Consider the following 16,909-nt stretch of genomic DNA (forward strand, 5'->3'; position numbering starts at 1 on the left):
CAATAATTACAAAGGTTTCCCTTTGATAAGTTATATTTTAGTTTATTAAGATTCAATTCTGATTACCGCATGCACTTTGTGCCTTCCGCTAGCTCTCTATTTCTTTCTCCGGACTCCATTTCCGCTTCCGCTTACACATACACACTGACACACGCTCTCACATACATAGATAAATACATTCTACTACTTTTTAAGGGTAAAACCTAAGGTCTACATCTATTTTTTAGCTTTAGCATGCCCACTGCTGCTGTGGTTGCTGTTCGTATTGCACTCTACATCCGGATCCGCCTCCTTGACGCTGCTGCCGTTGCTCTGGGAGCCATCGGTGGCCACTTCCGGTTCCTTGACGGTCATCTTTTGGAAATCGCAGTCGATGATCCTCTTGCGCTTGCGCAGCGGTCGACTGCACTCGGCCGCCGCCTCTTTGGTTTGGATGAGCGTCCGCTTGGTCTGCAGCCGCGTGATCTTTAGCTTGGGCAGCTTCTGGCTGTCCGCCTCCGGCTCGGATTGCGCCGAATCCCGCACGATGCAGTGCGTCTCCTGCGGCGAAGACGACGACTCCTGCGAGATTGATGGCGAAGCCGGGGTGGTGTCCCTGTCTGGATTTGTCTTTGGTATGGATTCCTTATCATCCTCTTCCTGATCGTTGTCCAACTCCTCGCGGGGCTCCTTTGGTTTCTCCACTTCTGGTTTTTCCTCCTCCAGCTCACTTCTGGTTTTGCTGCAGTCCAGCGGCTCCAGTGGTTGCTCTTGCTCTCCTTGGGTTTCCTGTCTGCTCGGGGCAGCACGCTCCTCGTCGAAACGCTTCCTCTGCTCGGGAGTCAGGTGAGCCTTGTAGAAATCCATCACTGGCAGCGGAACAGGTATGGGTATGGGCAGGGGGATGATGATGGGATAGGGCACCATTACGGTCACCGGCGGAACAGCACCCAGAAGGGCGCCCAGCTCGGGCATTTGTGGAGGAAGTGGGGGCCCAAAGGGAGGACCGAATCCACGGGGCATCATACCATGCGGCGGAGGATGCATAAAGTGATGCGGCGGCGGTGGAGGACGTCCCACGAATGGATGGCCCATGGGCACTCCGTTCGAGGGCGTGGCGAAGTAGCTGGCCGGGATGGCCGTGGGTCCTCGTGGAAGAGCCTGTGGTGGAGGCACCTGAGGAGGAGCCTGCTGCTGTGGTGGTGACTCCTGGACACTTGGCATGGGCGAGAGAGGTGGCAGTGGAACACTGGAACCCGCAAAGTCAGCCGTTAAAGTGGGAGTCGCCTGATGTTGCTGGTGCTGCTGCTGATGTTGCTGCTGCTGATGTTGTTGCTGTTTCTGCAGCAGACTGGCAACTGTTTCCGATCCCGAGGAGGAGGAGAGGCCTCGCCGCTTCCGGCGACCCATCTTGGCGCCCAAATGCCGTTGGACAGGCGGCGGCGGTGGAGGCGGTACCCCGGCTGGGCCAGGACTCTTCTGGGCCAGCAACTTCGAGACGGGAGCCACTGAGATCAGGGGTTTGCTGGGATGATGACTAGGTGGCGAGTCTTGGCAGCGACTGGGTGCCGCTGGGATGGCAGGTGGACCCGGAGACACCGATAGTGTGGAGGCAGGCGATGCCGAGCGACTCCTGCAGTTGCGGAGCCACAGGTCCGGCGTAATCAGACCAGCCTCGCTGCCCGCATCCAGAGCCTGATCCCTCAGGTGCGGATGCATGTCGAGGTGGGCCTGCGTCTCGTGGCAGAATATCTGCATCTTGTACTGGTTGAGGCACTTCTCCGAGCAGAACTGCAGCTGGGAGGCGCCATCCTGGAAGTCCACGTAGCTCACCGCGTGGCGGACGTGCTTGCACCAGTCGCAGGTCTTGGCCTTCTTAAAGGATGCCCTCCGGCTCTGGGCAAAGCAGGATTCGGAACAGTACCGCGGTCCGTCGCAACTGGTCAGGTAATCCGGCGCATTCTCCGCAATCGGTCGATGGCACCAGCAGCAGTTGCTGAAGTCTGTAATGGAGGCGAGAGATTTTATGATGAGTAAAAGTGGGATAACTTTTTCGAACTTTAATAAAAATCCTTTAGAAACTTTCCCCTAATCTGAGATAATATATACATTATATATTTTAAAATATAAATAAAAATATTTTTTAAGGGGTTGCAGGGAATAAAATATTAATAAATAAAAATAAACCGCCATCAAAAATATTGAAAACTATCCAGCTGAAACAATTTTTTTAGGCTCCGAAAAATCTTGGATATCATAACAGGTGACAGGATCGTCAGAAAATTAAAGTGTATATATTACCTGTTAGCTTTTAAAAAAAAAATTAAAATTTGTAAAACTTCAAAAAAATTGTTCTTTCAAATATTATTTGCTTATATGCGGAATATGTGTTGCAAATTTAAAAACGTTCGTAACTTTTTGAGGTTATGTGTCCACCGGATTTTAAGACGAGATAAAAAATAAAACTTGCAACTTCTTTATCATCTAAACTCTTGTTCCGTGACGTGAAGATTTCACGGAGTAATCTAGATAGCCTAAAATAATTTATAAATATAAAAAAATGCTTTTGTTTTGAAGACCGTACAAGCCACTTAAAATAAAGCCAACAGCTTGAATTCTAAAACTGTTCCATGAAATTTAAACAAATTTTAATTGCCTGGAAGCCATGAATTAAACAAAACATGGCACAATTTGAAATCATAAAAGTACTATTAGAACGAAAATTAAATCCTACCGAATTGCAAATTGGATATCCTCCGGCTGCCATACAAACTGAGCTCTGGATATCCTATTCCTAATATCCCCTGCACTTCCTGCTCCCTGCTGGCCAAAAATGTGTAAACCATATTTGGCTCTTAATGAATCTGTTATTCGATAATGCAGGCATCGGAAAACTCCGGCAGGAGTTGATGAAAAGTTAGCACAGTTTCGTCGAGCCTGTCTGTGGCTCCGAATGCACTGAAGGATTGGAGGGATTCGGGGGAGCACAAAAGTCCAAGTTATCGAATTCCGTTCAAAAAACAAAAGCCCCCAGAAGCAAGCAGATTGTGAGTGGGTTGTGGCTAGGCTAGGGAGGTTTTTAGGTCGGTTACTAATTTTTGATTTTGACTTTGGCTGTCAATTTTCGGTTGCTCTCGGCTCGAGTTACCCATTGCACCATGACTTTAATTTTTGGTTATTTAGTTTTACCATGCCCCAAAAAAGTATAAAATAAAATACAAAATAAATTTTTGTACCTTCTCACTTTATTGGCGTGCTGTTAATGGGAAAGCTCTTCGTGAAATTCTTACCGCATCTATCCTATATCAAACTCATGGCTTATACTAAAAAATACGCTAGTGTCGAGTGCCTCGACTATCAGATACTCGTTACTTAGCTTACTTTAAAACAAGAAAAAGTATTTTGCCTATTGACTATTTTTAATATACCATTCCATGGCATATCTTTTGGCGCCACATAGCGGATGGTAGTGGTACTATTGACCATGCAAGACCTTTTTTACTTAGTAATTCATAAATTTTTAAATAATATTGCGATTGGTATTATAATATGAATGCCATTGGGCATTGATCTTTAAAAATCAGTTTAAATTTACGCCGAAACAAAGATTCTATAGAGCCATTAGAATCTGTATGCTTAGCCCCAACTCTCTAGCTTTTATAGTTTTCAAGATACGGACGGACAGATTAATGGACAAACAAAAATCGACTAAGCTAGTGTGATGATATATGTTTTTTACAAAATAAAACATGATTAACTAAAAAAACTAAATTGAAGATCATTAATATAAGATCTTGTATATTCTTATATTGGCATCTGTGACATACGCACCTATTTTCTCCTCCGTCTGCGGTACTCCCGCTGGTTTCCCGATGGAGTGCGGACTCTTGGAGTCCTCCTCCCGAGAGCTGCGAGTGTCGTGGTCCGAGGGCGTGGTGGTGGTGCTGCTGCAGTTCAGCAGCCCGCCCTTCCGGCCACTCCCACCGCCCGCGCCGCCCCCTCCGACACCCCCATTGTTCTTGTTGCTGCTGGCATTATTATTGTTATTGTGATAGGCTGCCGCCAAGGAACTGCGACTACTGCGCAACAAACTGCCCCGCTTCCTCTCCAGACTGGGATGCTGCTCCATCTGGTGGTGGTGCTGGTGGTTCTGGTGACTCTGGTGGTGCTGCTGCTGTTGGCTGGCCACCGCGGCGGCAGCGGCACTCTGCAGCAGGCGCGATGTCTTGGCTGTGAGGTCAAGACGATCCACATCCACACCCTCGAATCCATACCAGCCGAGCAGCTCGTTCATGGTGTTGTGCGCGAATTCCTGGAAAGAGAAGACAAACAGAGGAGGATGAGTTATGGGGAAGTAGATTCACATAAGACATCCCCGGAGATAAATTCCGTAGCACTTTGGGTAATGCAGATTTAGATAGTAATTCTATCAGATTTAATTATACTCCTTGCCATCTAGGATTCTTTATATATTAATATATTTTCATAAATTTGTTGTCACCATATGACCAATAATAGTTGCCATTGATTTTCCACCCTTCAGTTCCTTAAATCCTTGCTTTAATTTACTTTATAACAGGGATATACCAAATTTATTGTTGGCTTATAGATATTTCTTAGTAACATGTGTTTCTATATTTTTTTTATCTTATTTTAATATTTAATATTTTGTATTTCCTAGCGTGTACTAAATAGCAGCTACGATAACTTGGAGTAATACCCAGCCATACAGGTGTAAAGTTGCGGCCAACTACTGGTTTTAAAACGGGGTCCAATAAACGCATAAGGGGTAGAGAGACCAAAAACACAGTCACCAAAGCCCACGATACTTTCACTAATTATAGACTCCATGCCCGTTGACCTCTGATCTCAAGGTCCAATTATGCGAGTCCTTATCTAACCGTATCAAAGCATTTTCCCCCGAGGCCCGCAAAGTTGCAGGGTAATCGATAACTCTGGGGGATAAAACCACGCATCAAACACCTCACACAAGCGATTTTCCACAAACATATCGCCACACAAACAGGTAACAGAGCGCTTCATTACGGCCAGAGGGCCGGTCTATTTGGCTTTTTCGGGGGGCCCGAGTGGGTGGCATTTGCATACTTCCTTTGCAAGGGTATGGGTATCTCCCCTTGTATCTCCGCCCCTTGTTTTGATTCTGCCTGCACTGACATTGATACCCAATACCCCCGGACAAACTCTGCCGCTTTGCGTGTGTCTTCTGTCTCTTTGCTTTAAATTTAAGTCGAAAATTCAGCCTCAGTCCTGAAGTCCAAGATGCAGAAAACATTTGCGGCTTTTGAAGCTGTTCTTTTCTGGCTCTTGCATTCCCATTTCCATTCCAATCCCAAGGGAGATATACGTACATATGTATCTTTCTGAGCCTGCCTGTGCTGCACATACGAATCTCACACAAGGCTGTGAGAGCTGCACAAACTGGGGATCAGGTTACATTGAAATTCTCAAATTTAACGTGGTTTTTACTGAACAAAGTCTTTAGTCAGTGGCGGGGTTAAAAAGGGTTAGCAGATAATAATATTTGCAACAGCTAAGAAAATAACACAAAAAGCTGATGGAATTTTAAAGGTCTTAGCATGTTTAAAGCAATATATCTTTGATCTTATGTTTCAATTTAAATCTTCACAGAGAGAATTCTGACATTCTAATCTGAGTTCAGAATGTTCTTAAAAAAGATCTACATTTTCGAAGATGGAAATGTTTTCTTTATGTTTAAGTCAAGATGAATTAGCGGTATGTTTATTGTATATCTCAACAAATAACCTAATAATCCAGTCAGTAATGTATACTTATTGAAAAGTTGTTAAAGAAACTCCTTTTAAGTTATCTTCTTCTCAACCTTTCATTCTAAAATTTAGAATCTTAATACTTACATGGTTTTTAAGAACTAATGTTCTTAAATCAAGAACAATGTACTTGTATATTTTTCTCTGTTATAATAAACATTTTTATTTATCATTAAGAAGATGATACCATCAATTTAATATACATATTATGCACTAAAATTGGCACTATCATTTAAACAGATATACGTATGGTATTTTCTTTCTCTGTAGCCCTTTTGGGTTACACTTTCCCGTAGATAACTGCTTCTGCAGAAAGCCAAATTGCTCATACGCCATGTGACCACAATTGGTGTCCAATGCTGAGATTCAGGGGAAATTGGTCCGCGCGACCGAGCCAAAGGCAAAGCCACAATTGGCCAATGCTGGCCAGATGATTCATCGCCTTCATTGCATCTATCACGAGCTCCAGACAAACTGGATATCCCCGGCGACACCCGATACTCTTCAAATTAAGCGTTGCTGCCAACTTGCTGACAAATGCAAGTCGTCTAATAAGTCGCCGTCTCTATCGGACCCCCGTCAGGGCCTCTCTTTCGCACCGCCAAGCCCATCTCTTTCGCACTTGAGCACCTCTTTCTTTCGCACTCCATGAACAGCGCTCACACGCTCGCTTGGTTGTTTTCCAGCAATTCGCGTATCGGTGACAATCGCATGAGCATTCGCATTCAGGTTTTTGCTGTCTGCGGCTGCGAGAAGCGAAAAGAGTATTAACAATTCGCACGATAAAATCTCCGGAGACGGCTGCCTGAGCGTATCAATTACACGCCTCAGGTGCGACCTCGTCCAGGTGGGATGGATATATATATCTCTATAGGGGGGAGTTACGGCTGGGGGGAGGGGGTTATGGACGCACGCTCGGCTCAAGTTCAGCATCTTGCAGTAACCGTAACCGGAGGAATGGAGGAACGGAGCTGGAGATACGACTCCACTCCCTCCGTCTCTCTCATTATCCCATGCGCCGTCTCTTTCGGCAGCTCGGTTTTTAGTATCATTTGTCTGTTAATTTATGTTCGGTTTTTAATTTCTGATTTGTGCGTTCGTTCAGTTTTTCAGCTCTCTGCTGCCTGACAGTGGCTCAACGGGTTCGTGGGGAGGACCAGAGAGGTCGGACAAGTGGGGACATGCAGAGGGAAAAATGGAGTACCATTTAATAATAATATCTATCTACAAACAAAAATATACCATTTTATTTTGATTCCCACTTTTAAATTGAAAATACATTTTAGTATCATACTTTCAAGCTGTTGAGAGCTCTGAGAGAGCTTCATACGGACAGACAAACAGAAATACGGACAAACAGGCGGACATGACAAGATTCATCCTGATGAAGAATAAAAATATAATTTATAGGATCGGAAACGATACCATCTAAGAGGGTATAAAAATATTATTAAATTTCAGTTACCAGCTCAAGTTACGTTATAATGTTGGATCTCGCAAATTTATTTCATCGTTTTTTTAACTTTCATTTAAATTAGATTTTTTATGATAAAATTTTGTTTTGTTTCGGATTTTTTTCCAGTGCCTTCTCCGCCAGCGACATTCAAACTCGCGCCCATGCTTGAAACTCTACACCGAAATGCGAATAAAAATCAATTAATTAAAAACTGAAATTGTATGCCGTCTGTTGTTGTTGATGGAGTTGGGATCTGATTCGCTCTGCCCGTCCAGTGGTATGTATGAAAGTAGTATGTATTATATTAAGAAGAATACAAACACACACGTCTACCTTTACATTTCCAATTCGAATTTCGAATCTTTCCCCGCCCGCCAAGCAATCTGTTCAGATTCATGGTTGGCTTTTCATTTTCATTTTGCTTTTTCGTAATTATTGCCCAAGAATCCAGTGGATACATTTGCAATTCACGTTCTCTATCTGACTGTTCCAAGTTGGTTGTGTTTTCTTTCATTTCGCAACATCTCAACTTACAAAAACATATCGTATTCCCCTTTTTATTATGAATCGTAATGAACCAACTTGACGGGTGAGTAGCGGGAACTGAGAACTCCAAGTCGACAGCCAAGTTCGTTCTTTGTCTGGCATTCAATGCACTGAGAGAAATAATGGTATGTCTGATGGGATAGGGTTACTGTCAAACTCGTTTTGTATACGTCTTCTAAATAACTAAGGAATACCTTTTAGAGCCATTGTAAGATCGGCAATGTTGTACATATCTTCGATCATAAAAATCATTTTATGATTTGAGTATACCTTTCTAGAAACAATTATATAGTACATTTCAGTAAGGTTATTCACTCTAAGGTAAATAGTAAAGTACAGATCTCTAAAGGCTATATACAATCTAACGGTTGTTCGCCAATCTTTGATTACATAGATCTTAGTATGATTTGGGTATACCTTTCAACAATTATATAGTATACTTCAGTAAAGCTATTCATTCTAAGGAAAATATTAAAGTACAGATCTCTAAAGGTTAAATACCATCCTCCGGTAACTGAAGAAAAGTAATCCCAACTATACCTATCGATCGAAATTGATTTCGTTTTCCTGACCTACTTCCGAACCCATCCGAAGACATCCAAGGGGGCTCATCCCGCTGCAGTGGAGCCGCCTGTTATGCGAGTGGCTCGCATTAATACACGTCTAGGGTTACCGGCGAGGAAACCTAATAGAATAATGTAAAGTACACGACGCGGCAATGCTGCCCCCAGACTGGGGGGCTGGAGGAGCGGGATGGGCAACCCAATACGCTTATAATAACTCACCCTGAACCCAGTAAACTGAACTGAGACTAAGGCGAACTAAAACCGAGCTGCAGCAGAGCTGGTGTCCGGACCGAATCCAATCCGAGGCCCCTCGAACGCCACCCCGAAAGAGTATATATGTGTATGGTCGGGCGGTGGAAACAACACCCAATGGCAACAAATTCTAGAATTACGCTAGTTTTCTCAGACTCGTGCACAGAGTCAGTCGGTTTTTAGTTTGCTGTAATCGAATATCGATAGCTCAGGATTGAATGACGCGCGTCCTTCTTTTGAATTCTTACATGACACACTTGGCATTTGCCGTTTGTTGCTTTTGCTCTGCGAATTTTCAGTTCCCAACCCCCTGATATATTCTATTTCATTTTAATGTACACCAGATATGGGTGGCTCACCGTTCAGACGGAGATATACATATGTACGTGTATGAACTCAAAGCACTTAAGAGGAGGGTTACAGAAAGAAATACCTAAGGGTTTGCTAGTATATTCACTATTTTTGTTGTGTACGGTAGGTCAGAAGGACTTTTTAAGAATATATTTAACTTAGTTCCAATTTTATGTAAGATCAACACCAGAATTTGGTAATAAATTTATGACTGAAATATTTATAAAATATAATATGTTAGTTTTAAGTAACTCTTTAGTATAACTATTTAGTATTTAAGATATTTACTAGATTTTCTGTTGAATATTTGAAGCGGATTTTCTTTACTATTATTACTATTATTTGCTGAATAGCAATTACATATATTTGTTTACGAACTTTCGATATTATCTTTATGTGGTATCTTTCATAAATACCACACGTTAGGATCAAAAACGAAGTATGCAGATATGCTTAGATACTTCTATATTAACATAGTTTCTCCGATGGCGGAAAATTGTAACACTTTTCATCCTCTGCTTAGAGTTAAATCCAATGATTTAATCCCTGTGAAAATTAGGAAACTGTATATCGGCCCCCACGAACATCGATCTCTCCACCTGCTGCATTTCGGGGCACCTGCCACCTGGCAGAGTCAAGGGCCTTGAGCCACCCATTCATCCATCCATATCCATCCGGATCCTGCCATCCACATTGCCTCCTGGCCACTCGGGTTCGCTTTCGTAATGCCGGGCCATCGGCAGTGGCTCGAATTAATTTAACGCTATTTTAATTTGAGCTGCTGTTCCGGGGGTGGGAGTGGGGCATGTTGCATGTGGCAGGGAGCACTGCAACACTATACGAAACCTCCTTTGATAACCCCCCTCGAAACCCCCCCATGTCGCACCTTTGAGCTCTGGTTCCTGGTGTTTTGTGTAGAATTTATCATATTCTATTTTGTTTGTAACTCAATCTGCGGCGCTGTTATTAAAGTTCTGCTGCTGCGGCGACATTTGAGCCCAGTTGCCACCGCTGCCCCCAAAACCCCCCCCATGTCCCTTGTCCTCCTGAGTGGCTGCCAGTCATTGTGTCATCGTCATCGTCATTGTCAACTGGCCCCTCGCAGTCTCCCCGATCCGATCCGGGTACAGTGTACACCCGGTTGTGCGAGTGTAACCCAATCCCCACTGTCGGAACCCTGGATTATATGCATAGAATGTTGCTTGGAGTCTGCCATCACTTAGCACGGTGGCGATTCGTAGGCGATGAATATTATATGACTACATCAATGGCTGCAGAATGCCAAGATGTGCAACAAACATAGTAGTGCACTTAATCAGAAATAATTAAGGGGGAAAATTGCAGCATTAAAGAGAAACAGAAGAGGTTAGAAACTGCAACAAGTATCTTTTAGAAGTTCTAAATTAATATTTCAATTGATTATTTTGATGAAAAAAGAAATAGATATATTTAGATATGTGCTATAGGGTACTGAATCAATAGATTGTAATTAATTCCCATAAACTAATATAGAACACTGGACTTTGTTTACCATGTTTTTCCCACATTCCGCCCACAAAGAGTTATTGATTTGCTTCCCAGGATAATGCCTAGTGTGTGCCCCGAAGACATCCGTTTCACTAGATATATATATGGCCCAGCCTCAGTCTCAGCCTCAGCTTGACATCGGTCGCAAAGCGAAAACCTTGAAGGATATCGCCTTACCACAGTCCTATCAAATTGCACCCATGAAGGGCGCTCGTGTTGCTTCCCCCGTACCTTATACCTTATACCTTATCCCTAACCCTCAACCGATTTATTGCTGTTGTTTAATTACGCTCTGTGTTTCTGCCTTCGGGCCATTAAATGTAAAAATTTGTCCTGGTTGCTGTCTTTGCAGCAAATGCAGCTTGTAATTATGGCCAGGGAGCTGGCGGGGAGGCTAAAAGTCTGAAAACGAACCCGAAACTGGGTGAGGTAAGCAAAAATGGAAGGTATGAATTACAATATTTTTAATTGATATTTTTAGCCAGCAAAGTGTTGCATACTCAAAGGCGGTTGAGCGACATTAAGAACCCGAGTGAAAGGAAATTTTACGGCAAGGCAAAAAAGAGACGAGTAAGCGATATAGAACAGTATTAATTCCGGGAACAGTAAAACTAAATGAAAACCTGGAAATTTCAAAGAATTCCTTAAATTAAATACATGTTATATGTACATAAAGGTATAATACCAAATTCAAATGAATTTATTATATATTTTTCACTGCACTCAAAAATACTAAACTAGAAATCCAACATAGGTCTCAGATTTGCATAGCATTTATCCAGTAATTACAATAAAATATTTATGCTTTAAATATATTAGTGTGTCAGGGACCAATTCAAGCTTCAAGCTCGCAATTGCATTACAAATATCGTACGACAGACATGAACAACTATATAGATATCCACATAAATCCCACGTTTACCTAGAAAACCAGTCGCCAACCTCAGTCCCCAGCGGATACTCGGTTCCCAAGCCCCCGACCAGCTCATTCATTATAATAATTTTGGTTTTGCTGCCGCCGCCGCTTTTGTTTTTGTTTTCCCTCTTTATGCCCGACAATAAGTATCATTGCGCCCAACTGCAAGTCAAGGGGTATAATTTCAATTCGCCGATCGGGTTACACGTGCTGCAAAAATGTTGCTCTGGGACGGGACTCCCTGTCCCTGTCTGTGGCATTAAATTAATTTTGCTCATTTGGCGGATAAAGCAAATGCGGATGGCCAGGACGGGCAGGGCGGGGGCGGGGGCGGAATCGGAATCGGACCCGCTCGTTCACTCGTTAAAATGATTATAAAAATTTATCAATATAGTATTACCGCCAACTCCCGCTCGACTTACGGCCCGTAATCGCGTAATCACAATCGCAATCTGAATCTCCTCAGCTGCAACCGGCAACTCCTCTTACAAATTCCGGACCCGGTCCGAAACAAAGTTGCAAGGAATTTTGTGCTGCGGGGGTGTTGTATTATCATTGCCATTGCATAAACATTTAAAAGTACCAAATACCCCCAACAGCAAACTGAAAGCCGAAACGATTTTTGGTTCTGTGGCCCGGCATTTCGAGTCCGATTCTTTGATTTCAGTGCTTAGTTGGAAGTACTCGTTTGGCTCGTCTATCTGAACTCGCTCGCTTGTAAATGGAAACTAATTATGTGCAACATGCAGTTCCCCAAATATTTCACGATTCGGTTTTATGGTCTAATTGGGATATGGGGTGTGATGCAAAGGTGTGTTACTGTGAAACATGCATTATTAGATCCTTTCAGTTGTAAATGGAATCTTGAAATTACTTAAAAATTATATTTTCTTTATTTTATAAATATTTCTGAATTTTAATAATCTACAAGAGGGTGTTATTCACCTTTTCTCGTCTAAAATCAAATAAAATATTAGCAAAAAAATAAATTCTATTAAAGGTTTAAACGAAAAGTTCGATTATTGAAAAAAAAAAATATTTCAAATTTTGGTGTTTTTTTTAAACCCTTTTTTCGCCTCAGACATTTTGAAACCGACTCTTTGATTTTTTTGATTATTTAAAAATGTTGGGGGGACTGCATTCCCAAATATTTCCCGATTCGATTTTATGAACTAATTGGTGTATGGGATATGATGCAAAAAAGTATTTTACTGTATGGAAAGGGGGATCCTTTGCATTTCCAAGTGAAACTAATAATGAGAAAACATAAATTTTATCTATTTACTTTTAATTGATTAAACAAGTTATAATAATAATAACAATAATAGTTGTGCAAACTATTTTTATTTCACATTGTAATATTTTTCTATAGTCAAATAAATTTGTAATATCCTCTCACTGGGTTATGCGATCCACTCCAAAGCTACTTCTAACGAGAAATATAGAGACGCAAATGGCGAGTGGGTGTTATTCACCTTTCCCCCATCTAAACACAAAAACGAATAACAATAATTCAAAGTATATGAAATTCGCAGCAATTCAAGATACAAATTTTGCCAAGAGAGAGAGTGAAAATCGTTCTTTATTTTTAAATTCAACGCACTCTTTGGCTTCCATACTTTGTCAGCATCCTTGTTATTGAATACTCGGCGGCATGATGTGCAGACAGGGGCAATTAATTAGAAGGCAAGAAAGTATCTCAAAGTATTCATTCACAAGACTCACCTTTATCTCGTCGCTGGGCAGTTCTTTCTTGATCTGAACGGGAATCGCACTCGAGGATCCCACGTTGGCATCTCGAGAAGTGGACGATGGGGACGTCTTGGCGGACATTTCGACTGGATATTCAATATTTCTTTTTAGGTGAAACTGGAACACAAGAGAGGCCAGGGGTCACTTGGGGTTGTAGCTTAGGTTTTTTTTTGGGGGGATGTATGTATTTATAGGACGCCGAGTCATTGATCTTGCCACTGTAAACAAATGAACTTTGGCTACATCAATCACCGGATACTGTTCGGCCCCAAAACAATTAATTACACCGGTTCACAGTTCTTTTCGGATACTCCTCAGTTCGGATATATGTTCTTGGGCCCTCCGCTTTGCAGGCCGATTCGCATCCATTGGATACGCATGCTTCAGAATCGGACTGCGATATATTTATACACCTCGCTGTACATGTATTCGTGGGTATCTGTGAGCGAGCGTGTTCGCTTGGCGCGCACTTTGGTGTCTTGTAATTCAATACCCCATACGAAACGAAACGTTACCACCTATCGCATGACACAAGACTACAAATTCGAATTCAGATACAAAATACAAAGCACCAAAGCACAATAACACTGGGGATATATACATAATGCCAGTATTTGTTGTTGTTTCGGAGGAAATCGGACAGAAAAAGACGAAAACTTTGCCACACAGAAAAAAAGTTAATATTCGTTTTCGAATTTTAGCTAAATTATATTAAAAACAACTATCATGGCATTTTAAAAAATCAAATCTATATTAAAATTTACTGGTTTGCTATGTGATTTAAACCGCATCTTGAATCTAAACATATTTAATTTATATTCAATATATTATTTTAACTTTATTTAAATCACTAAGAAAATGTGAATGCCCCATTTATTTCTGTGCAGCTAAAAGGAAAGTAATCGGAATCTGAAGGGAATATTTTTGTGTATCCAAAATTGAGCAATGGGTATTTCCGGAAATGTACTAAATCTTGATATACACTCTGGTTTTAGCTATAGATCCCTCCAAGATCATTAAAGTATCGCCATTGTACAGCCTTAATGCGTTCTTTCCTCGTTCTACCCGATATATCTGCCCGATCTTCATCATTTCTGATTGCCCATTAAAAACATTTCACTTTGGCTGTTCTTTCGCCTTGGATACTCGTCTGTCTTTTTTTGTATTCTTATTTTTCAGATGGCTTTGTTTTGTTTTTGAAAAGTTTTTAAAAACAAAATGCAAGATCAATTAAAGCGTAAGTATATCTCGCATTTTTTAAGCATTATCATTTCTCGAGGTTTTTTGTGTGTTGCTTCACTTGCGGTACAAATTTTCCAATGCAGCGTGTGGGAAAAACAAATATATATTCCAAAAATAGCCAGATATTTTCAACATTATATTTTTGGCGTGTGTGTTGTTCAGCTCTCACTCACAATTGGCCTTTCTGCTTTCACACGCTCTTTCAGTTTTCTTGAGATGGATTTTCCGAAGCGAACGTCAAGGAAACTCATGCACCGTGCTCATTTTGAATCTTAATTTCGTTTTCACTTTCACACATGCACGGCCCGAGAATTCGTATCGAATCAACCGAACAAACCGATCGACTCGAACAAAACCGTTTCGGATTTTCAAACTGTTTTCGAAGCGGGTACCGCGCAAAACGACGTCCACACGCGTCCGCGTTTCATGAACATTTGAGGCAGCACTCCGCTGGCATGTGGATTTTACTTGCTTTTCTGCTTCTGCTGCTCCGCTGCTCAGCCGCTGCCTCGGTGTTGTTGCCTTCGTTTCTTCGTCATCGTTGTGGCGCAGCTGTGGGTCTGGTTTTGATGACGTAGTGCCACCCCCTTCGCGTCCAAGCCAGCAGCCACACTGGGAAAAATATGCCATGAATTACTGAATTAAAGAAGTTGAGGGATTTAAAAAAAATTTAAGATAAGATCATATGTATTATAGTTATATACAGATTCACTTTTAATTAAAAAGTTTTCATTAAATCTCTGTAGAGATACTTCTATACAAATTAAGTATTATCAAAATTAACTATAAAATACCCATATATTTTTTAACTTAAGAAAAAACATTATTTGAGAAGTAAAAGTTCGATTGCCTTTGTAATAAAATCCAAGGTAGAGTTAAGAAATTAGAAATAGCAATGAATATTATTATTTTATTTGTGTTTCTGAAATTCCTGATATGTCAAAATATGGGATGGTTAGCCTTGAAATAATAAAAAGAAGTAATTATTCATAATTTTAAGAAATATTAAATTTAGATTGACAATAACTCAAAATGCTGAAAAAAGTTCAGGGGAAATTAAAAAATTTTTCCTACTGAGCAAATCGTACTTTAAAAACTCTGAAGTATTTTTTAACTTATATGTATATTTAAAGCATTTTTTCTCGCAGTGCAATGACTCAAGAGAGCGGCGCAGACGCTGGCATCTCTGGCAGATGAAAACGAAAACGAAATTGCATTCGGCTGCAGCGCGAGATTCTTTTGCATAATTTCCTATATGTAGGAGCATTGGGCAGTTAAAAATAAATCGCACCGCTTCACCTGCCTTCGTTTTGTTCTGCCTCTGATATTTATGTTATGTCCAATTTTTGTTTTAATTTGCACAAAATACTTGTGCCGGCGGAGACAAACGCACTTGGGCAGAGATCAGAGGAACGGCTATGGGAAATTAATGGGGAGCAACTTAAGTAATGCGAGGCGAAAATGCATTTTGACAGCCAGAAAGGTCGTATTCGAGTATGTATAGGCGCACCGAGGATAAATAATATCGAAATTGATATATTCGCTATTCTTAATCAGTTTTGGCCTATTTTCTATGGTTTTTTTAAAAAGATATTATTATATAATACTAAAAAATCATTATTTTATCATCGAAATGTTATGTTTTTTATGTGGCTTACTTTATTATAGGAATGTTGTAATGTCCTTATGATAAAAGAAAGGTAAGTTTTAAATGTTATTATAGCAATAGCTCTTCAAAAACCTACTTACTTAAATATTATAATATTAACAAGAATAAGTATAATATCTCAGTGCAAAAAAATACTATCTCTCGTTCACTAAAATGAAATAATTTCTTACCTGGTTGAATCACATTCCCTCTACAGGGCCCAACTGCTGGCCAACAGAGTTATTGGTAACTGGACGTGACCATGGCTCCGAATCAGAAAAACAGTTGGCAATTCCATCAATAAGCCCGGTACTTGGGGGAGAACTTACCACTAGCCGACTCCAAGTACCAACTATCAGCAGATAGTGCCAGTCCCTTCGCGACTATGGGTCTTGTCGTTAAATAACCAGAATGACCGAGGGAACAATCGAATTGCTCAAGTAGAACATCATAATCAGAGACGAAACAGAGGCAGAGCAGCTGGCATGCCAATCAAGCAATGTATTCATGTAGACAAATGTGGCATTTAATGCCGTGAATTTAATTTAAATTGAACACGAGCCAGATAAATTTAGTGTTGGATGTCACTTCCTTCGTTCCCACGCCGCATCAATGCGCAAAAACATAAGTTTGTTAAGACATTACAACAATTTATTTTATTTCTGCGACTGACTCATTAGTGACAGTTGATGAAAATTGCAATTTTAACATTAATTGCCGTTGACTTTTGGCTACACATTGTTTCCCCACCATACCCCGGGAAAAGTAGATCACTTTAAGTGCAGCTATATTTTAATCTCAAAAGATAAGACAAATGTCTTATAAATTGTGTGCATTAAGAATGACATAGTAATATACATATAACAC

The 16,909-nt window shown here is 41.0% G+C and overlaps 1 protein-coding gene across 2 annotated transcripts; it reads right to left on the reverse strand.

The window, feature by feature from the left end:
- Positions 1-61: 61 nt before the first annotated feature.
- On the reverse strand, positions 62-16,540 carry LOC119550563 (sine oculis-binding protein homolog). 2 transcript variants are annotated; one of them, XM_037859353.1, is made up of 5 exons: positions 16,234-16,540; positions 14,867-15,006; positions 13,126-13,269; positions 3,811-4,291; positions 62-1,982 (listed from the first exon to the last, which is right to left on the reverse strand). In XM_037859353.1, exons 3-5 carry the CDS (start codon positions 13,231-13,233, stop codon positions 217-219), a joined length of 2,355 nt encoding a protein of 784 aa, XP_037715281.1. In that variant the 5' UTR covers positions 13,234-13,269; positions 14,867-15,006; positions 16,234-16,540; the 3' UTR covers positions 62-216. The 2 variants fall into 2 exon arrangements, with proteins under 2 accessions (XP_037715281.1, XP_037715280.1); XM_037859352.1 differs by lacking the exons at positions 14,867-15,006; positions 16,234-16,540 and adding an exon at positions 14,568-14,840.
- Between the last annotated feature and the right edge of the window lie 369 nt (positions 16,541-16,909).

The sequence above is a fragment of the Drosophila subpulchrella genome, chromosome 2R (assembly GCF_014743375.2).
Source record: "Drosophila subpulchrella strain 33 F10 #4 breed RU33 chromosome 2R, RU_Dsub_v1.1 Primary Assembly, whole genome shotgun sequence".
Classification (NCBI taxonomy): domain Eukaryota; kingdom Metazoa; phylum Arthropoda; class Insecta; order Diptera; family Drosophilidae; genus Drosophila; species Drosophila subpulchrella.